The following is a 22,599-nucleotide window of genomic DNA, read 5'->3' on the forward strand; positions in this document are numbered from 1 at the left end:
GAAGTTGGCAGCGCGTTTTGTTATGAAAGCAACATTCAATATTTAATAGGATTTTGATTGGTTTTGCTGTGAGGTGCCGAGAATTGACGCGGGTACCCAAGTAGTTCGAAACCCTAAGTAACTAGTTTTGCGAGCGCATCGATTGAAATGTGAGAAAGGTTGGACTGTTCGAGAAACCGTTCATCCTTACAGCATGGTCTTACTAAATGTCCGAGCTTTCGCCGTGTTGGCTATTTAACCCTTTCCTTCCCACGACTTTGAACGACTATTTCTATGCCAAGAAAGCGTTTCCGAAAAAAGTGCTTGAACAAAAGTTATTGCAAATTGGTCAAATTTTTCGAAATCAACGAAAAAAATTTTAGTTGTAAATCAATGGTATTTTGATTGTTTATCAATAGTTCCACTATTGAAACAAGTAGTTGGGAGTTGGGTTTGTCTAATGGGATTACAATCATATTCTAAAAGCTGTTACATCATATTCATCTGATTTCGTTTGTCTCGAGTTCGTCGAAAATCGATGGTGCTCTAGAGCAACCATGGGAAGTAGAGGGTTAAGTCCGAGAGGGGATGACTGTGACGGGTGAATATGCTTTCGAAGAATTCTACTTTAGTCAGTAAAAACAAAACGATTTTTCTTGTTTACCTTCTGCATAGAATTGTCTATTTTATCCTTTGTTGTTGCTATGTTTCTTGTGTTATCCTGTCAGCATAGTAGTTCTTTCTATTATTGAAGTTAGTACTTGGAAAAAGTGCAACAATTGTGTGTTTTTTTTTCTTATCAAATGTTTATGCTTTCCAATTTAGTTCTGTGCTTGACGATGTTATACCAATTCTACCATTTTTTATACTTTCCTAGTTCTGATGTTTACAGACAGTCCTTTTCGTTCTGCACTATATCACTTCTTGTTCGTTTCTTTTTTTAAATAGTACTTTGTGTAATGTATCACCGCGCGTGTCCCAAATTCACCTCACAGTTCTCGAGTTCGAGTTCGTGTGTGTTTTAGTTAACCCGTTCAGAATAGAATCAACGGTTTTGGAAGAAGCGATTGGCAGAATTTCCGCGAAGGTAACCCTTATTTTTTGCCCAACGGATGTTTAATTTTCCATTATGGTTTTTTTGTCGCATAATCTTGATTTTTTTTTGTTTCCGGTGTATATATTTGCATGTATGTTTGTGAAGAATGTTTTCCAGATTTATTGTTTTGTTTTGCTTGCAATCCATGTTCGAATGTTCAGTTTTCAATTTCAAGCGAGCCTGTTGTAGTATGTTGTTTAAAATCGTGTCTGTTGGTTAATTAGATCAATATAAATAATATGTTTTATTAACTTTATATTTGCCTTTATGCAAATTGATTAAAGGTTCAATGCCTTTCTTCATGTTTTTCCTCTACTCCATTAAGCCGGCTGTATAGATTGAAAAGAAACGTAGTTTGTTTAGAATGATGACATTTTCTCTATTCTCATGGTTGTCTGGATATAAACTATTCCATTTCTTTTTTCTTTTGCATTTTTGTAACGATAATTTAGTGTGGGTTCATTTGTATCTGCAGTGTACTATGTATGTTTTAGATGTTGTGTGTGTATTCTTTCATTTTTCAAAGTAATTTCCATAAGCCTGTTGGAAATTGAATTCCCGGTTCTCCGACGCGGAAATTGATGCCTTACACGTTCCACCAATCGCTGGCGGCACCGCTGTTGCTGTAGCTGCCGCCATAACTGCCACCGCCGCCGCCGCCACCGCCACCACCGCCTCCATTGCGGTAGTAACTTCCATCGTCACGACCTGAAATTGAAGGACCAACAATTGAACAGGGTTAAATAATGTCGATTTCAGCGTTACGTAATAAATTGATGCTGTCAAAGGCCCATAAAAACAAGCTTGATTGAACGCCCGTATATGCTACTCCAGTATGGTCAGATAAGCTACCCACACGAGGATATCTGCCGGGGACTAACATGCACCTTCAGTGTGTGAGTTAGAGTGGGTCAACGTTGTATGGGAGAATTTAAAATTTATCAGATTGCTAATTGCAATCGTTTGTGTCCAAAGCAGATCGGATATACCTGCGTCTGCACAAATTCATGCGAATGTCGGAATGTTCGTTGGATATGGATGGCAGAGGGTTCACACATTGGGACGTGGATGCCAGGCACAGGTGACAGAATTGTGTGTTTTATTATTCTGAAGATTATGCGGCACAGTTCGCTTGACTGCATAACTCTCAGGCGTTATCTGATAGATTGACACACACTGCACTGCACTAGACCACCACAGACCCATAAAAAAGAGAGACATTTGCTTCTTGTGAAGGTGTTATGTGTGACACAAACCTCTCATGACGAAGAGAACAAACCTAATAATACCAAAAATCACTACATTTTGATCGAATTATCTAAATCATGCAAAAGTTTCACTCACCGTATCCGCCGCCGCCGCCACCTCCGCCAAAACCACCGCTTCGGCCACCGCCGCCGCCGCCGCCTCCGCTTCTCTGATCACGCGTATTGCCCCGGTTGCTTTGTTGACGGTAATCCCTGGAACCGAAGGTAGAACTCGATCCGCCATAACGCTGATTGCGACCGCCGCCTCCACGGCCACGGCTGCCCCATGAACGATCACTGGTCATATCTTCCAGGAATGACGGAATCTCCTGCTGGGTTTCCTGCAGCAATCTAACCAATCCATTGGCCACGTTACGGTTCTTGTCGTTGAAGAAGCTGGTTGCGATTCCAAGATTACCCATACGTCCGGTACGACCAATACGGTGTACGTATTCTTCGATTTCCGCAGGCAAGTCAAAGTTGATAACATGTTTGACGTTCGGGATATCCAGACCGCGGGCGGCCACGGCCGTTGCCACTAGAACCGGGCAACGTCCGGAGCGGAAACACTTCAGCGCGTCCTCGCGTTCCTTTTGCGTACGGTCACCGTGAATGCTGGTGACGGGGTGGTTGTAGTTGTACAGGAATTCTTCCAGCGAATCGGCGGATTTCTTAGTTTCCACGAAAATTAGCGTTAGACAGTCTTGGTCGTCACCTTCGTTCTGTGCTTTGATGTTTGAGAGTAAATCCAGCAAATGTGAGCGTTTGTCGTTCTCATCTACCCAGAAGATCGACTGGGTGATGTTGACGGAAGTGGATCCAACACGGCCAACGGCCAAGAAGATGTAATTGTGGAGGAAATCGCTAGCTAGTTCCTGGATTGCTTTCGGGAACGTGGCCGAGAACATCAGCGTTTGGCGTTCACCGGTCGGTGGCATTTTACTATCTTCGACGATACGACGAATTTGCGGCTCGAATCCCATGTCCAGCATACGATCGGCCTCATCAAGAACCAGGAAACGAATATTGTCGAGTCCAACTTTACCACGCATGATCATATCTTCCAAACGTCCCGGCGTAGCAACAACCAGATGACATCCGCGATCGAGTTCTCGCATCTGTTCCTGGGTATTGTTTCCACCATAGAGCACACAAGGACGCATGCGAGAGCGATAACAAAATTTCTTAGATTCTTCAAAAATTTGTGTGGCCAACTCACGAGTTGGAGCCAACACCAAGCCAAGTGGGAACTGCTTGCGCCGATTGGAGGGACGATTCGGTGGAGGGGCAACTCCATGCTTGTACATCTGATTCAAAATGGGAACCAGGAATGCGGCCGTTTTGCCAGATCCGGTCTGGGCACAGGCCATCAGATCGCGCCCGGACATAATAATAGGGATGGCGTACTTCTGGACCGGTGTTGGTACATCGTAGCGCGCTAGTTTAACGTTGTTATCGATGATCTCTGTCAGCTCAATGTCATCGAAGGTGTTAATATGCTGCGGCACGGAATCGCCCGTCGCCTCCACGGGAATATCTTCGTACTTGCTGAAATTGATACCGGTGTTACCGTGTTTGAAGAGCTCACTTTCCAAACGCTCATCCCGCTCGGTGAGCTGCGTATAGTCGATGTCTCCTCTGGAGCGGTCGTTCCAGCGTCCACCCATACGCGGTTCGCGATCATCTCTTCCGCCGCGGTAGCCTCCGTAGCCGCCTCCTCCGAATCCTCCACGGTTCTCTCCGTTGGAGGGAGGTTCTTGCCATCTGTCGTTCTGCGGCGGACGGTTATCCATTGGCCGATCACGGAAATCTCCTGGGCGACCACCGCGAGCATTGTTATTCCAATTACCACCGCTTCTCGGTTGCTCGCCACGATCGACAAATGGATCGTTAGCTGGTTCACCACCATTTTGCTGGAATTCCTCAATCGGCGGTTGTTGTTGTTGCTGTTGTTGCAAATCTTGTTCTGGGGCACGGTCCGGTGGGGGTCCACGGTTGTAACCACCGCCGCCACCACCACCTCGGTTAAAATTATCTCTTCGGTCGTCCTGGTAGCGTCCACCGCCACCTCCACCACCACGACCACGGTTGAAATCACGGTTACCGTAGTAATCGCCGCGGTCACGGTTGCCGTATCTTGATCCTCCGGAATAATCGTCGCCACCACGGCCGCCACGGTCGTAACCACCTCCACGGCCGGATTGATTATCGTTCTCAGGACCGCCGCCACCACCACCACGGCCGCTTCTCAGCTGGGGTGGAACGTAACGAGCAGACGATAATTTCAAATTACCCGAATCTTGCACGCACTGCTGCTGCTGCAAGTCCAGACCAGCAAACTAGAAGGGAGAATAGAGAGAAAAGACAGTTAGATTTTGAAAAACCATTTAGAAGAATTCAATCACACACAAACAGACGCCTCACTCATTTTCCATCGTTCATATATCAAAAACACTGTAATTCGTCTATCGCGCACTTACGGCACTTGCAGATTAAATGATAGGTAGGGTCTTGTACCATTTGGGCAGGTGTACCTATTTTGGGCACTTGCCGCTATAACTAAGTCAGGGGAGTACGATAAAAGCAGCCATCAACAACGCAGCTGAGACCAACGTTGGATATTTGGAACGGAACCGAAGAAACGATTGATTCGACGATGAGTGTAGAGAAATTTGGAATTTGGGAAAAGAAAAACACAGCGAGGGCGGTCATGCTGCAGCACGAGACCCGGCAGAACGTGGAGCGATATAAAAGAAACAGCAAACTCGCCCACGTTCTGATTGACGGACGGAACTTTTCCGACATCACCGACGTCAGGACCTATCGTGGCGCCAACATCGACTCCGACCATTATCTGGTGATGGTCAAACTGCGCCCAAAACTCTCCGTCATCAACAATGTACGGTACCGGCGACTGCCACACCGCCACGGTACAACCTAGAGCGACTGAAGCAATCGGATGGCGCCTCAGTATACGCGCAGAATCTCGAAGCTGCGTTGCCAGGCGAGGGCGAGCTCGATGAGGCCCCTCTAGAGGACTGCTGGAGTACAGTGAAAGCAGCCATCAACGACGCAGCAGAGAGCGCCATCGGGTACGTGGAACGGAATCGACGGAACGAATGGTTCGACGAAGAGTGCAGAACGGTTTTGGAGGAGAAGAACGCAGCAAGGGCGGTAATGCTGCAGCAAGGGACTCGACAGAACGTGGAACGTTACAAACAGAAGCGGAAACAGCAGACCCCCCTCTTTCGGGAGAAAAAGCGCCGCCTGGAAGAAGCGGAGTGTGAAGAAAAGGAACTGCTGTGCCGTTTCCAAGAAACACGGAAGTTCTATCAGAAGCTCAACGAATCCCGCAACGGCTTCGTGCCGCGAGCCGAAATATGCAGGGATAAGGACGGAGGCCTCTTGACGAACGGACGTGAGGTGATCGAAAGATGGAAGCAGCACTTCGATCAGCACCTGAACGGCGTGGAGAACGTAGGCACGGAAGCCCACGGCAACGGAAGAAACGACGACGCCAGTGCAGCGGAGGACGGAAATTAACCAACTCCCACGCTGAGGAAAGTTAAGTATGCCATTCAGCAGCTCAAAACCAATAAAGCAGCTGATAAGGATGGTATCGCAGCTGAACTCATCAAGAAGGGCCTAGAAAAGTTGGCCACCTGTCTGCATCGGCTGATAGTCAGGATCTGGGAAACCGAACAGCTACCGGAGGAGTGGAAGGAAGGGGTAATCTGTCCCATTCACAAGAAAGGCGACCATTTGGAATGTGAGAACTTCAGGGCGATCACTATTTTGAATGCTGCCTACAAAGTGCTATCCCAGATCATCTTCCGTCGTCTGTCACCTAAAACGAATGAGTTCGTGGGAAGTTATCAGGCTGGCTTCATCGACGGCCGGTCGACAACGGACCAGATCTTTAACATTCGGCAAATCCTCCAGAAATGCCGTGAATACCAGGTCCCAACGCATCACCTGTTTATCGACTTCAAAGCGGCATACGACAGTATCGACCGCGCAGAGCTATGGAGAATCATGGACGAAAACGGCTTTCCTGGGAAGCTGACTAGACTGATTAAAGCAACGATGGACGGTGTGCAAAACTGCGTAAGGGTTTCGGATGAACTATCCAGTTCATTCGAATCTCGCCGGGGACTGCGACAAGGTGACGGACTCTCATGCCTACTCTTCAACATCGCTCAGGAAGGTGTGATGCGACGAGCCGGGCTCAACAGCCGGGGAACGATTTTCACAAAATCCGGTCAATTTGTGTGCTTTGCGGACGACTTGGACATTATCGCTAGAACATTTGGAACGGTGGCAGAGCTGTACACTCGCCTGAAACGCGAAGCAGCAAAGGTCGGACTGGTGGTGAATGCCTCAAAAACAAAGTACATGCTGGTAGGCGGAACCGAACACGACCGGATCCGTCTGGGTATGGGTAGTAATGTTACGATAGACGGGGATACTTTCGAGGTGGTGGAGGAATTCGTCTACCTCGGATCCTTACTGATGGCTGACAACAACGTGAGCCGTGAAATTCGGAGGCGCATCATCAGCGGAAGTTGGGCCTACTACGGGCTCCAGAAGAAACTGCGATCGAAAAAGATTCACCCACGCACCAAATGCACCATGTACAAAACGCTAATAAGACCGGTGATCCTCTACGGGCACGAGACATGGACCATGCTCGAGGAGGACCTACAAGCACTCGTAGTTTTCGGGCGACGCGTGCTAAGAACGATCTTCGACGATGTGCAGGAGAACGGTGTGTGGCGGAGAACGATGAACCACGAGCTCGCTGCACTTAACGACGAACCCAGCATCCAGAAGGTGGCTAAAGCCGGAAGGATACGGTGGGTAGGGCATGTTGCAAGAATGCCGGACAACAACCCTGCAAAGCTGGTGTTTGCAACTGATCCGGTTGGCACAAGAAGGCGTGGAGCGCAGAGAGCACGATGGGCGGACCAGGTAGAGCGTGACTTGGCGAGCATTGGGCGCGACCGAGGATGGAGAGCGGCAGCCACAAACCGAGTATTGTGGCGTACTATTGTTGATTATGTATTGTCTTAATGATGTTGAACAAATAAATGTATGTATGTAGCGAACTCGCCCCGGGAGAAAGAGTAACGACTAGAAGAAGCGGAATGCGAACAAATGGAACTACTGTGTCGTTCACAAAAAAAAAAACATGGAAGTTCTAGGGTCTGGGGTCATTTGGGCAGAGGGACCTATTTTTGGGCATTTTCTGCTATAACTCAGTCAATTTCAAACCGATTGACTTGAATTTTGAACATGTCTAGATACTGTACGTATCTGATCGTGTTCCAAAAAACCGACGGACTCGGTTCAAAATTCACGGAGTTATAGCAGCAAGTGCCCAAAATAGGTCTTCCTGCCCAAATGGTCCCAGACCCTAGCATATGTTCAACGCATTCCGCAAAATTTCCGTACCACGAGCCGAAATATGCAGTGAATAAGCACGGGAGCATCTTGACGGTCGGCCTTGAGGTGATCAAAAGGTGGAAGCAGAACTTGGATGAGCACCTGGATGATGTGGAGAGCGCAGACATGAAGACCCAAGGCAGCGAGAGAAATGACTACGTCAGTACAACAGGAAGCACCAACGAGCCTACTTCCACGTTGAGGGGAGTTAAGATTGCTATCCAGTAGCTTGAGAGCAATAAGTCAGCTAGAAAGGATGATATCGTAGCTGAACTCATCAAGATCAACAGCCAATGCAAGGCCAATGCACGATTTTCACGAAATCCGGCAAATTTATCTGTTTGTATTAGTATTGTTAGAACATTTGGAACGGTAATAGAACTGTACATCCGCCCGAAACGTGAAGCAGCAAAGGTCTGTCTGATGGGAGAAACGCCAAACTGAAGTGCCAGGGCTGGTAGCGATCAGGTGGAAAAATAATAGTGACTTTAGTGACCAAAATTGACCAAAAAGTGACCAAATAGTGACTGAATAGTGACCTCAAAATTAATAGAAAATTGAGTTTCTATGTTGAACTTTCGATCAATCAACGAATTCTCAAGAAAATCAATGCCTAACTTTAAACTTCCAGAGTGTGCTCATGAGTACTTTATTGTTTAATCTTTTTTTGTTTTGGAAAGTGTTCAATTAAGGAAGCCTTAACTATATTTTTGCTATTTTCGAAAGTTTTGATAACTGATTGTTGGTGACAATAAAAATATCAACTTATCGTGCTTCATCACGCAAGAAAATATGGTTTTAATTTGTTTGCATGTTTGCAGACATTGGGAACTCTTTAAGTTCAATACTGTTTCTTGTTTTAATTATGTATACTACTGATTTATATAATATAAAAGGATGTTTTCTATCATCTGGCAATCATTTGACTTATTTGTCTATATCTCAGTTCAGAAGCCTTATATTGAAATGAAGTGTTCGGCAAACTTGTAGATAAGTGTTTTTCCTTCAATTATTATCAAGGACGCCATATCCTTACTCTTATATTTACGGCGTAAAATTGTTAGTATGAGTAGGTGTTGCAAGCGCTCTCACGCCGTGTATATGACAGTTAGTCCTTGGTGATAATTGTAGGAAAAACACTTATTTACAAGTTTGCCGAACACCTCATTTCAATGTTAGGCTTCTGAACTGAGCTACGGATAAATGAGTCAAATGATTGCCAGGTGAAAACATCCTTGGATGAATACTAGCCGAGCGACCGAAACTTCGAAACCCCTGTTATTTTCAAGGAATTTTATTTTACGCCGAAATATCATGTAATTGGCACAATTTAAAGCGCACACCTGGGTGAATCTGTTGTTAATTTTATTTTACTGTGGACGAATTCTAACGCACACGTTCTTACATTAAATTCTGTGGCCTACCAGTACGAAAATTTCATTTTCTTCGAAGAACAAATACAAAAAATATAGATTCCCGAGACAAATATACGACCACAACTTTCTGAAGGTTTGACCAAATCAAATGTAACTTTCATACAATATTCCTACATACATAGATACTATTACAAAAATGTTTCATTGCAACCTGTTTAGTATTTCTGTTTCTAAGAAATATATGTTTTCATAAATCTTTGTTTGTACAAGATTCCCAAAATCTAATTCTTTCCACTTCTGGAAAACTTTCCCAGGATCTGGATTTCTGAAAAAAAAAAAAAAACTGTTTAATCGATGTCTCGATGACACAGTTGAAAAACTGATCTATATTTTATGAAAATAATTACAGAAGTTGAGCAAATTTTGCGAGAGAAACTTTGGCAGATTTCTTGTTGAATCTCACCATGCATATTGGATGACATTTTGATAAAATTAGATTCCAAGAAAAGAGTTTGTTCCAGAGATGAATGAAAGATTCATGAAAAACATATTTGAAGAATTATGAATATTTTCATCAGAAGTAAATAAACTTTTTCGGATTTCAGTAAAAAAATGATGATCAAATGATGTCACTACTACCTCCAATAGTTTTCATCATCAGGAGCGGACCTGGTGTGATGGTTAGAACACTTGACTATCACGCCGAGGACCTGGGATCGAATCCCACTCACGACAAACTCACAAAATGTGAGTTCTTCCTTCGGAAGGGAAGTAAAGTGTGGGTCCCGAGATGAACTAGCCGAGGGCTAAAACTCTCGTTAATACAGATAAAAAAAAGTTTCATCAGAAATTCATCTCGTATTTGTAACATAAATAGTTCTGCAATCTACTGAAAAAAAAGAATCTTTTCTTTACCTACTATAAAAGTTCTTGAGCTGTAAATTTCCGATTTATCTAAGATTAACTGATACAGGGGAATACAATGCACTGCCTAATCAACATTCGATTGCATATGATGTTGAATAGGATGCTAAAGCTGGGTATGTGTTATCGTACTCCAATCTGCTGAACTCCATCCAAACATCTAATTCTCAACAGTTTAAAATATTGCGAAGATATAGGGTGATATAATTAAACTGAAATTTTAAATGAAAATACTTAAGGAACATTGCAATGTTATTATTGAAAAAGTATAATATTTCAGAAATTCATCTATGATCATAGCCACACATTCATTTTTATTTCTTCGGAATACGAGAAAACTGTAGCTATAGTTCGCATTAACCCTCCTTTAGGTAATTTTCGATCCAAACCATATACTACGTCAGCGAGCTGCTTCCAACGTGATGAAGGTTTATAAAGACAAGAACAATAATAGTGTAATAAGCGGCGCAGCCGAATTTTTTTTTTTAAGATAAGGTTTCTGAGGAAAATTTGTCCATTAATTTTGACAATAAATGTTTTTCAATGTAGTCAGATTAACAGAAATAGTGACTTTAGTGACCAATTTACTGAAAAAAGTGACTTTAGTGACTTTTTCATGCAAATAGTGATTTTTTAGTGACCGACTCAAAAATAGTGACCAAAGCACTAAAAAGTGACTCGCTACCAGGCCTGAGTGCATACTGACAGGCGGAATTGTGAACGACATGACAAGCCTAAGCAGCAGTGTTACGATGAACGGGATGACGATATAATTCTAAGCTTCAAACAAGATTCGATCACTAATTTTCAATAATATTCTCTTTAACTCCAACGCTTCAGATTACTATTGTTACAGTTCTGTTTACAATTTTTCAATCAAACCCACACGTGATTTCATTATCATTGCTCAATGATATCTAATATAGGTGAGCCAGTCTCACACGCATGTGTCGGTGACCGTTAGGCACGGTTCAACGTCATCGGTGCCTCTACCCTCTACAACAATCTTTCACGATAATTTTCCAATGTAGAACGTTTAATATTTCCATTTTTTACAAAATAAGACGATCTACTTTAGAAGGTCTGGGACAAATCCCAGACAAAAATCGTTTGAATCATCACTCAAGGAATAAAGAGAAGAATCCCTGGAAGAATCTTGGAAGACATCACAATGGGATTCCCTGGAGAAATCTTTGTAGAAATCCCGGTATATTTGGTAAAGAAAATTCCCTAGTATGGTATGTGGGGGCAAGATGGGTCAGGGGGCAAGATGGGTCAGTACCGTTTTCAACCGTACTATTTATTTTTTGAATCCTTCTATAATTTTCTCAGATGAACGACGTGGATACACAAAAACGTGATATATTGTTTTTAAAATTCTTTACGTTCCTTACGCAGAAAAAAAATAAAACATTTTTTCGTTATACTCCTTATGCTATACATTCCATATAACTACGTGTAATATGTAGACGGGGCAAGATGGGTCACCCTAATTTTTCGGTATGTTTGCATATTTTTTAAAAATGTTTTATTTTTCATAGATAGGCTATTATGTGACCTACATTATCGAAGCGACTAGAGCGCTGAAAATTTGTGAACATATTTTTAATATTTTTCTACAAAAAATATAAGTTTTCAAAGTTTTTTATGGCTACCTGAATAAAAATATTCTATTTCTGAGAATAATCTACAGATATGTTTCGACACTTATTTCATGTAATCTGTACGTATGTGAAGCTTAGATGTATAGAGAAAAAATAGAAGATCTAGTATTTTTTGTTGGAGAAAAATCGAATTTCTGATAGCTGACCCATCTTGCCCCCGTAGAAATGAGGTGGGGCAAGATGGGTCATGTTTTGACTATTGTTTGTCAAGAAGCAGGTTTCAAACTGTATGACCTTTCTATACCCTTATATCATAGCTGACTAGTGTATCCGGAAGTCGTGATAGAAAACAGAGAAATGCTATTTATATTCAGAATTTTATAGGGATCCATTTCTTAGGTGACCCATCCTGCCCCCACTTACCATACTTTTTGAAACAGTATAACATTTTAATAGTGTCCGAGAATTAGAAAACTCAAGATATGTACCAAAAAAAAAAAGCCCCACACGGAGTTAAGGTACACCGGGGCAAGATGAAAAGTAAAGTTTTAAGACAGATTTCAATATAATTTGTTAAGTTATCCTTCGCTAAATGATTGTTTGATTCAAAAACTATGCGTTATGATAATTAAACTGTTTGTCATCATTAGATTACATTATGTTAACTCGCTGTTTCATCTTACTTCACCCGTTTCAACTTGCCCCGGTGTTATTTATGTTAAATATTATATTTTAAGGAATATAAGCTTCACGTTATTTTATAACTGATGAATCACGTATGAAACAAGTTCCGTCACAGTTGCTACGTAGCGCCTACAACACCTATAATTTTTATAATATTGAATTGCTAACTCCTAATTTTGGTTGCAATAACCCTTTATTTAAATTTATTTGTTTTGCCCAAATGTCTACAAGTACAAACGCCTGACCGAGATAAAACCTACAACACCTTGGGTGAATGAACTTTGACTCATCCGCTTTGGTTCCCATTCATTGTTTGTAGCAAGCGACCGCGACCCGTCTCTGTTTTTTGGTTCTTCACAGCAATCAGATGCAACGACGGCAAACGGCAAGCAGCAAATAACGGAAAGGTTGCATTCATTTCGATACTGTCACAGTTCGGAAATTTCCTTTACACGTAAAACCTTCGAGCGAGTCTCAACGCAGTGCTATTGACTGACTATACAGCAGCAGTCAGCCATGGTTGAAGCCTTGAGAGACCAAGACGGAATTGGAAGCTAGTCACGAGCTACTAGTGTAAAACGATGACGATCGACAACGACGACATCAAACTGGCTGACCTAAGCATATATTTCGCATCAACTCGGAACGTATCACAATCGCGCAGCAACCACCCGAGGTACCTACGACTTACAGCTGAAAACCGGCTTGGCTTAATACGTGAACGTCAAGTCTAGTAGTCAGTATTCACCAACCACCACCGGTCGATGAGTAAGACATTCGCTTTTTGCACTTGACCGCGAACGAAACGACTTTGTCTGAGCGACTACAAATGCGTTTCAATTTTCAAGCGATACACGGTTATCGATGCTTATTATAAAGGTTACTATACTAGACGGCATACAATCATTCAGTTTGTGCCGCCTCGCTCGCGGAGATAACGTTTCATGGCGAAACGACGAAATAATAGGAAATTTCTCCGAGACAATTTGCTTGCAATGATCATTCATACAGAGCCGTCGTATGTATGTACGTCTAGCTCCACTGTATCTAGCCCATTATCATTCATTATCATGTGTTGTTATTTCTATATTCCTTTTGCGGGATCGCGTTACAATTTTCGCGCTAAATCGCTCAGTAATCAAGGGAAAGTTTATTCGTGGCTTTTCTTTGTTACGCCTGTTGTAAATTTCAATTCAAATTAAATTCATACGATAAAGTTTGTCTGTGACGTAATTCACTTGAAACTTGTTTTAGGGAATTGGCGTTACATACTTTGATAACTTCTTACTACGTCGGCTCTATACTGAATTCTACTTCCTTTTGAGTCACGCGATCAGATCGTGACGGAATGGTTTAAACTTGAGTTATTCCATTTTGTCTTCACTTCGTTCGCAGTAATTACAGCATTAACATCATCAGAGATATTCAGTATGAAGTACAAAGACAGCTGGGCAGTGTTGCCATCCGTCGAGCCGAGATTAACCCTCAAAGCCCCAGGACAAACTTCTTTTTTTTTAATCGTCTGATACTCAGGATCTGTAAAATATAAAAATAAACGGTTTTCACTATGATCGATGGGAGGAGTTGTACTTCATGAAAGAGTAGTTGCCAAACCGGAAGTCCATGTTTGAACCTGTTTTTGCACCGGAAATAAGTGTTCCCTGGTGCAATATTTTGGCGAGTCGTCTATGAATCTGGCATTTTATAATAATTCTGACATCTTTAACAACTTGAAATGGTAGGCCAACGCAAGAACACAATGTTGAGGCTGCTTTCTAGCATGAGTTGCATCCTAAACTTGGTCCCAGGAGTGTACTTCCGGTAGGACTCCCTAAGACCCAATTTCGTGATCATAGTAATTTTGCACCTGAAAAGATGATTTTAAAAGTTTGGTGTCTATGAAGAATTTGTTTCGTATATTTGAGGCCTTCTTTTAAAAGGATCACTCATGTGATTAATCCACCTAAAATTCAAACACGGGTCATACTTTTAGCCATCGAATTATTACTAGATCATTGCATACTTTTAGGCGTTTATCGGTTTCTGACCCAATTTACAAAGTTGATTCCAATTTGTAAAAACACGCTTCGCTAAGAAATTAAAAGCCAGATTTAGATTCCACTTCGATTGATCTACCGAGAATTAACTGCCAATTATTGAAATAGTAGCCAAAAGGCAGCTGTAGAACATATTTCCAAACATAGCACCAGGGAACACTTATTTCCGGTGCAAAATCAGGTTTAAGCATGGACTTCCGGTTTGACAACTACCCTTGCATGAAGTACAACTCTTCCCATCGATCATAGTGAAGAACACTTATTTTTATATTTTACGGATCCTGAGTATCAGCCGATTAAAAATAAAAAGTTTGTCCTGGGGCTCTGAGGGTTAACAAGCCATACCAAGTAGCAAGTTTAGTACCACAACAACACTCGTTAAAATAACGATATCTACTCTAATCCAGGGATGGGACACTCACTTGTAAACAATCACAATTAGTTGCTATTTTCTCCGATCAGAAGCATGCTATCAAAAAACAATGTATATAAGACTTTTATCTTCAAGTTTTACCTAAAAGTGTGTCACATACGATAGGAACGCACACGCTTACCAAAGCCACAGAGAAACAGACGTATCACTTAGAACGAATTTAATTGAAAAACATCATCACGAAAACGTACCGCCCAATGCTAAACGTACTGTTTTTGACCGGGCCATCACTAGGTGGCGGTAGTGAGCATACGTCAAACAGGAGCTAAAACTGAAGGAATAGGAAGCCTTGGACCGATCCAGTTTTAGTAGTAGGCTATGAAAAACCTAGCTACTCCGCCATGACAGTTGTTTAGGTCATTTCATTACAAGCCTTGAAACAGTGAAGACCTGCTTTTAATAAAGCTAGTTTAAATTGTTCAAGTGAAGAGAACCTCCTTTAGGGTATGGGCTTGTCTTTGAAAGAAGGTTCCGGCATGCCGCAACTGACTGGACCTTGGACTGGACCAAACTATGACAATTGGAAGTGCCGAGTCAAGCTTTTTCTGGATACGGCGGAAGTATCGACGGTGTTTAAGGCGGAAGCTTCAGCTGAACATGATGCGTCAAAAGCGAACTGGGACCAGCTGGACATGAAGGCGATGTCGTTGCTGGTCGGATTCTTATCGGATGAATACATGGAAGTAGTTCGGGAGAAGGTAACCTCTTTGTTGATGTGGAAGGCCCTCGAAGAAACGTTTGCGATGCGCTTCTTGAACAGTAAAACTTTTTTGAGCTGAGAAGCAGGCTTTGTCCCAGTGAGGACGTTACGCCAAGAAGAGGAGAGAGGAGAGAGGAGGAGGGATCAGTGCCGGATTTAGGCTTCGGGGGGCCCGGGGCAAACTTTTTAGAGTAGGCCCCCAAAAGCAAGATTTTAAAGATGTAAACCTTATATTAATTTTTTTGGCAATGTTGTGTAATTCTTTATTTTTTAAATTTTTACTATTTTTTTTTTTTGCGATAGCAATATTTTACGAGTAATTTAAGACTTAGACTGAAAAAAGTTCGGTCTTTAGTGGGCAACTGTAGCAATAAATTCTCGAAAACGTCGGTGAAACCCAAAATATAGATATGTAAGACCACTGCTCCGAGATGTTTTAGGAAGCTAGGTTTCCAAAATTCATCCGAATTTCCTAAATATCTCTTATAATAATTAAACATTAAACATCTGTCCTTAACAAACTGATCCACATGGGTATTAATAGGTATAGGTGTTTTTAGAATATAATCGTATAATCAACAGAAGCATGCACAATCATTGTCAAATAAGTGATTGAATTATTAAACTATCAATGAAATGACATTTCTATTGATACACAATCATCGTTTAATTTACTCTGAAAACATTAATCTTTGGTTTTGTTAAGAAACGTTTTTAATTTTTCTACAGAACTTAATAAAAACTTTCAAGAGCTTTTAGAGAAACTCGTGTACACCAAAATAAACAAGAAACTTCTTTTTATCCAATTGATGAATATTGTATACTTCTCTGGAGAAGAAATTGAATAGTTTAGTTGTTGTTTTTTTTTTCAATTGTTTTGCATTTATCAATAAATTGACAAGACAGTTTTATGGTTTTAGAATGGCAGCTCATATTGAGGAAAATATCCCACAAAAATTGTAAATCCATTCTAAAAATAGTGCCTGTGCACCAAGAAACCATGAAGTTCAGGATTTCGATTTATTCTCAATTCAAATTTCAGATTATGAAATAATCTCGATACTTTTGGTAACCCAATTACAACTACTCTAGGACAACTGTATTTTATATAAGTTCGTTGAAAAAAATAAATATAGTGCTTCGGGATTCTTGGGGGGCCCCCTCAATCGGGGGGCCCGGGGCACTTGCCCCCATTGCCCCCCCTTAAATCCGGGCCTGGGAGGGATCATGATCATACAACGCTCGAGAACCTGGACGAGAAGAACCTGACTTTGGAAACAGTAAAGCAGCGGCTGCTAGCTGAAGAGTCGAAGCGGGTCGATCGTCAGGATTGCGTTAGCGATGACAAAGGTGCGGCGTTCGTTGGAGGGAAGAAGCATGACAAGAAGAAAAAGAGACGTGAAGTTCGATGAGGGAAGTTTTCCGTTCGCCGATGATGATGATGCAATCACAGTGCCTTTGATGATTCCCACGTTCTACGAGCCAGAGGGGGAGCAACTGAATTCTCCAAGACCGATTGCAGCTGAGGTTGAAGATCTGAATATTGATGGTCAAAACTCAGAATCCGAAGATGAATTCGAAGAATCAACATCAGCATTTCGAAACCCTGTGGGCGCTCCCTTCTCAGGAAAGACGTGAATACTGTACATAATCAACCACGCCTGGCTGGAAGCGATCAACGACGAGTTGCAATCCATGGCGGACAACAAGGTGTGGAATTCCGTCCAATATGGGTGTTCTGCATGAAAGAGAACGCGGATGGGAATGTCGTCCGGCATAAAGCGAAACTGCTCGTCAAGGGATTTCTACAAAAACCAGGAGTTGATTACCACGAGTCGTTCGCACCAGGAGTTGATTACCACGAGTCGTTCGCACCAGTAGTGGCCAAACTGACGACAATGCGGGTTGTACTGGCGGTAGCTTTACAGAAAGGATATCCCTTTCAAGGCGGAGCACAGAAAAGGGAAATTTCCATACAAATTGCTCAACTTTGGCTCTCCTAAACTCTGAGATTTCCCAAAAAAAGCAACAATTACTTTTCCTCATAATGAGTCATTTGAAAAAAACTGCTTTTTATCTTTCGATTTCTAGTTTTGACTACCTAGATAAATCTGAAATGAAAAATATGCGACAGATAAATGTTTTTGAAAGTTCATGTTTTACAGTTTTTCCACACTGTTTGTTTACCTTGTTGTGGTAAATTTCACAGGCAACATAAACAAAAGTTTGTTTGCACACATTCAAATGGCTGAATTATTGAAACAGTTTACATCACATAAAACAAAGTCTAAGCAGATGAAAAAAAAAATATGCAAAACAGTTATCGCTCAACATCACAATTGTGCTAGTTCGTCCCGAAAGGGATATTCTCAATTTAGGTGAAAATCGGAGTTTTCGACTAGCGAAGTTGGATTTTTCTCCAAATCCATGCGTTGGACCTAACTTCGGAAGTGATGCGCTGTATAGTAAACCTGGTCCGCTATAGGGTACTGCACTGTTTTGATTTGGTATGGGATTTTGACGTTGCGTGGCCTTGTTGTTTACAAAATTTCTGTAAGAGTGAAAGAGAGGGAGATAATTTCATGCACTGCCCTATACAGTGCATCACTTCCGGAGTTAGGTCCGGCGCACGGATTTGGAGAAAAATCCAACTTCGCTAGTCGAAAATTCCGGGATTCAACTGCACGGACAATATCTGGTTCACCAATGGACGTCAAAACAAATTGCTTTCTTGCACGGGGATCTGAAGAACATTTTCATGGCGATTGCTATGGGATTGGTGTACCACCTTTGGAAGTGCTTGTACGGGTTGAAACAGAGCCTGTGATTTTGGAACGAGAAGCTGAATGACGTCTTGATGAAGTTTGGTTTCAAATTTCACGATTACTGCGTTTACACTTGGATCAACGAGAGGGGGAGCGACGTGGACTACGTGATCCTGTATATCGACGACCTGCTGATAGTCGGAGAACGTTTGAAGACAATCGAAGAATTGAAGAAGCTATTATATTGCTTCCGGATGACCGATTGTGGAGAAGCGAAGCACTTCCTCGGAATGAAGATTTCATACTACAGAAAATAAGGACGAATGGAACTTTCTCAAGAGCCCAGTATTAGAAAGATATTTAAAAACATTTCCATGGATGGTTGCAATCCTACCAGAACTCTAATGGAAAAGGGACTTCAATTAATTCAAGGTACGTCGGAACCAACGTATCGCGAATTACTGGGCAGTTTGATGTACGTAATTGGTGCTCAGCATTTTTCGCATTTTATCAACAAAATTGCTTCAAAGTTATCAAAAACTACAAGGCAAGGTATTTGGAATACATTGCTCAAAATTTCTAGAGCACCGTTTTATCGAACCGTTGAACGGATTTGGATTAAAATGCATCACGCTGTTGACAACCTCTGAACAATTATCGTGATGCATTTTCATCCAAATCCGTTCAACGGTTCTAAAAAACGGTGCTCTAGAAATTTTGAACTATGTACTCCAAATACCTTGTCCTTAAATGACAAGCAAATTTGAAGTTAGTTTCGTAAATTTTCGTAGTTTGACGATTTTTGTCGAAAATAATTTTTATGCCCAATAGGGCAAATCTCGAAGGATTGTCAATATGAAAAAAGTTTTTTCTGTATAAATAGTTGGCTACAACACCAAGCTTTGGATTAAGCAGAAATTTGTGAAACATCTTTTCAGCTTTTACGGATTTCTAACATTTGTGCAAAAATGCGGAAAGTTCTGAGCATCACTAATGTACTTGATGATGGCCACTCGTTCGGACGTGTATGCGTTTCGGTGGGATATCTTGGACGTTACCAACAGCACCCGGATTCTTCGCATTGGACAGCATTGAAACGGGCGGTACGATACCATGGGATGCAGACATCTTTGAAGTTCATTCGTGACGTGAAAACGGATCCACTAGTTGGCTTTGGTGATGCTGATTGGGCGTATCGCCTTTCATAGCGCCCACCTTGGCAAGTGAGTTCGCTTTCTCATTGCCCGTGATCGAACAATGCGAAGGGAACCAAACCAAGGTGATATTATATGCTTCATTCAATAAAGCACTCAAAATTGATCGTATTTCGCTTACGAAATACAGTCAGGTCCTTTTTTACGCGGTTTTCATTTACGCGGCCGCGTAAATGAAAACTCCATATAAAAAAAAAAATCATCGTCTTATTTTTGCATGATTCGTCGAGAAATGGTGAGACTTTTTTTACGCGGTTTTTTGAATTTTGAACTGAGTTTTATTTTTACGCGGTACGTATCCCCCGCGTAAAAAAAACCTGACTGTACGTGGAGTTAATATACTTTGTGAGGTACCTAATACGAATCGTCAATGTGGTAAGGCTGACACAAGGCATTTGTAACTGAAATTTTGATAGGTAGTGATCATCTACCGTAGGGATTCTGAATAACTTTCTAAGTGCAATTAAATGATATCGAGTTCTAACAATTAAAACGGTGTCTAGGTCTAACATACTACAATGATCTGAAAATTTTAAAAGCCTTGCTTCAAAGGAAGTGGCATCCCTATTCCACCAACACAATGTTTTCAATCATTGTTTTCGTAGCCAACATAACTGCGGCTCAAGCTGACAACCTATTTTTCAACACAGCAGCATAGTAAGAACACAGCAGCGAGGTAAGAAAACAAGAAGACCATAACAGTACCCTGGTTGCTTCCACAGAATTCAAAATTGTCAAAATAAACAGACGTCTCACTCTCATCGCCTCCCATCGATCACCTTTTCAACGGTTGATTCAAATATTCAGTCAACAGACAAACAGATGCACCACTTGGAACAAAGTGTGATTACAATCATCGTCACAAAAGTATAATCGCCCAATGCTAATTATGCCGTATTTGGCAAACCCACTGAGTAGATGGCGACAGTGAGCAAACGTCAAACAGGAACAAGAACGATGCGAGCGCCATGAGTGAGAGATTTGCGAACTACAGAATATTTGAATAATCCGTTAAAAGAGAAACGATGGGAAGCGGGTAGAGTGAGATGTCTGTTTGTCTGTGATTCAGTAGTAGGACGATTGGCCACTCGCGGCGCTGGTATCGTTTATGCTCCTGTTCGGCATTTGCTCACTACCGCCATCTAGTGGCGACCCGGCCAAACACTAAACGTACTGTGTTTGCATTGGGCGATTATGTTTTCGTGACGATGTTTTTTAATGAAATTGGTTCCAAGTGTTACGTCTGTTTCTCTGTGATTTTGTGCTAGATACCCATCGTGGTTTTTAGACTGTATTTTTCGCAATTTATTATTATTTTCGTTAGTACTCTATTAGATTACAAACTATATATCATGTCAATGATATAAGTGTGAGAAAATATACATAAGATCCAGAATTAATCTTAACAAATAGAATAAAAATGTTGATTTACATCAATAAAGGGTACCTATTGATTCAATCTATTTTTTGAAGCCATCAAAGCCTCTGTGAATTTACAGTATTTTAATGAAGAATAAATTTTCCTGTTTTTTTTTACTTCTCGAGTGTCCGTATGAAACCCAAAAATTTTCAAAGAATAACACTAAATCAAAACTAGCAACACTGGCCTCGTATCCAGTTGGAAGAAGCAGAAGGCAGGCATGAAGAGGGGAAAAAATCGGGTTAGAATTGTGCAACTTTCTCCCCCTAGGTAGGTACTTTGAACGCGCTGGCGTCGCAAGACGGAAGAAACGATACGAGGAAGCATCTGATTTTAATTGATGTAAAATATATAACGTTTTCGATGGAACTTACCTGCTGCTCTAGACCTGTACCATTTTGGTTAATAGCATTACTCATATTACTACCAGCGTTCGTATGGTTTTTTGTCTTCTGCGTTCCTGGGAGGCTAATGGGAAACGTGCAAAAACTGATTGGAACCACACTTTAGTCTTTTATTATAGTTTTTTTAGGGAGTCCACTTTTCCGAGTATCTCACTGGCGGGGGCGCAGGGGACACTCCGTTTCGCACGGCGAATCTTCCTATCGATTGTGACCGAAATGAACTTGCTTCGGGCTTGGGATTTCACCACTCGCACACAATGATAGCTCTTTTTCGCTTCGCTTGTTCTTCTTCTTCTTCTCAGCTGTCCTGGTATGATTATTCTTCTTCTTCTTTCTTCCAACACTCCACGCACTAGAAAAAAGGCGAATGAAGGTAGTCTGAATTTCACGATCTTCAATCCCCGATTTTGGGCACTTCTAACCGCTTCCGGTTACTACAAATATCACACGCGCAATGCGCAGCACTTCTGCCACAAACTGCTGGCCTTCCTGCTTCCAGGCAAAACGGTTTTAACGCGAATTTGTACCTCAAAAGAATTCAATGACGAATTCGTCCAACTTATGCACTGTTCGGAGTTTTCTCCAAAGGGAATGGGTGGCACAGGGTCGGTCGTAGGAGTTTTTCTTGGCTTGGGTTCGCCGCCGACGATATCGTCAATGTTGGCAGCCCGTTGATTTGAGGTCAGCCGCCGGACGGCTGATCATATGGTGAAATATTTCACGGCGGTGTAAACCACACTGAGCAAAAAATTTCATCCTACAATCAACGAATTTCTCACGTACACCATGCAGAGAAAATAGGTACATATAAGAACCCGCATAATCGCAAACCATACATGGGACATTTCCCTTATCGTTTTCAAAGATAAACAACTTCATCTGCACGACTCTAGTTATCATGCATTATAATTATAAGCCCACATTTGAGTATATTGTTTTTGCTATTAGATTTATCATTTTTGTCCAAATAACTATTTGAGTATTGCATTTTTTATTCGTTGATAGACTTTCGAGCAAGAGAAAACATAAATTCTCACACGCCAGTTTGCATGGCTAGCAGCTGAATGAACCATATATTCATTGCACCAACCGAGAGAGTGCGGTCAATTTTTATTTTTTTTAATCTGTTTTAACGAGATTTTTAGCCCTAGGCTAGTTCATCTCGGGACCCACACTTCACTTCCCTTCTGAAGGAAGAACTCACATTTTGCGAGTTTGTCGGGAGTGGGATTCCATCCCAGATCCTCGGCG

General features: G+C 41.8%; 1 protein-coding gene and 1 long non-coding RNA gene across 2 annotated transcripts in view; both read right to left on the reverse strand.

The window, feature by feature from the left end:
- Positions 1 to 22,599, reverse strand: part of LOC134291631 (uncharacterized) — a 256,938-nt gene that overhangs the window by 211,442 nt on the left and 22,897 nt on the right. The window lies entirely within an intron of this gene.
- On the reverse strand, positions 630 to 21,950 carry LOC109409570 (ATP-dependent RNA helicase bel-like). The gene is made up of 3 exons (XM_019683023.3): positions 21,319 to 21,950; positions 2,420 to 4,661; positions 630 to 1,783 (listed from the first exon to the last, which is right to left on the reverse strand). Exons 1-3 carry the CDS (start codon positions 21,361 to 21,363, stop codon positions 1,662 to 1,664), a joined length of 2,409 nt encoding a protein of 802 aa, XP_019538568.3. The 5' UTR covers positions 21,364 to 21,950; the 3' UTR covers positions 630 to 1,661.

This window comes from Aedes albopictus, chromosome 3 (genome assembly GCF_035046485.1).
Source record: "Aedes albopictus strain Foshan chromosome 3, AalbF5, whole genome shotgun sequence".
NCBI classification, from domain to species: domain Eukaryota; kingdom Metazoa; phylum Arthropoda; class Insecta; order Diptera; family Culicidae; genus Aedes; species Aedes albopictus.

What these genes read in the sequence shown, in the direction of transcription:
- LOC109409570 (XM_019683023.3), bottom strand. Translation starts at nt 21,363, where the DNA reads ATGAGTAATGCTATTAACCAAAATGGTACAGGTCTAGAGCAGCAG. An exon ending in GTACAGGTCTAGAGCAGCAG is followed by an intron (nt 4,662 to 21,318) that starts GTAAGTTCCATC and finishes TCTCCCTTCTAG; the next exon opens with TTTGCTGGTCTGGACTTGCA. An exon ending in TGGCGGCGGCGGCGGATACG is followed by an intron (nt 1,784 to 2,419) that starts GTGAGTGAAACT and finishes CTTCAATTTCAG; the next exon opens with GTCGTGACGATGGAAGTTAC.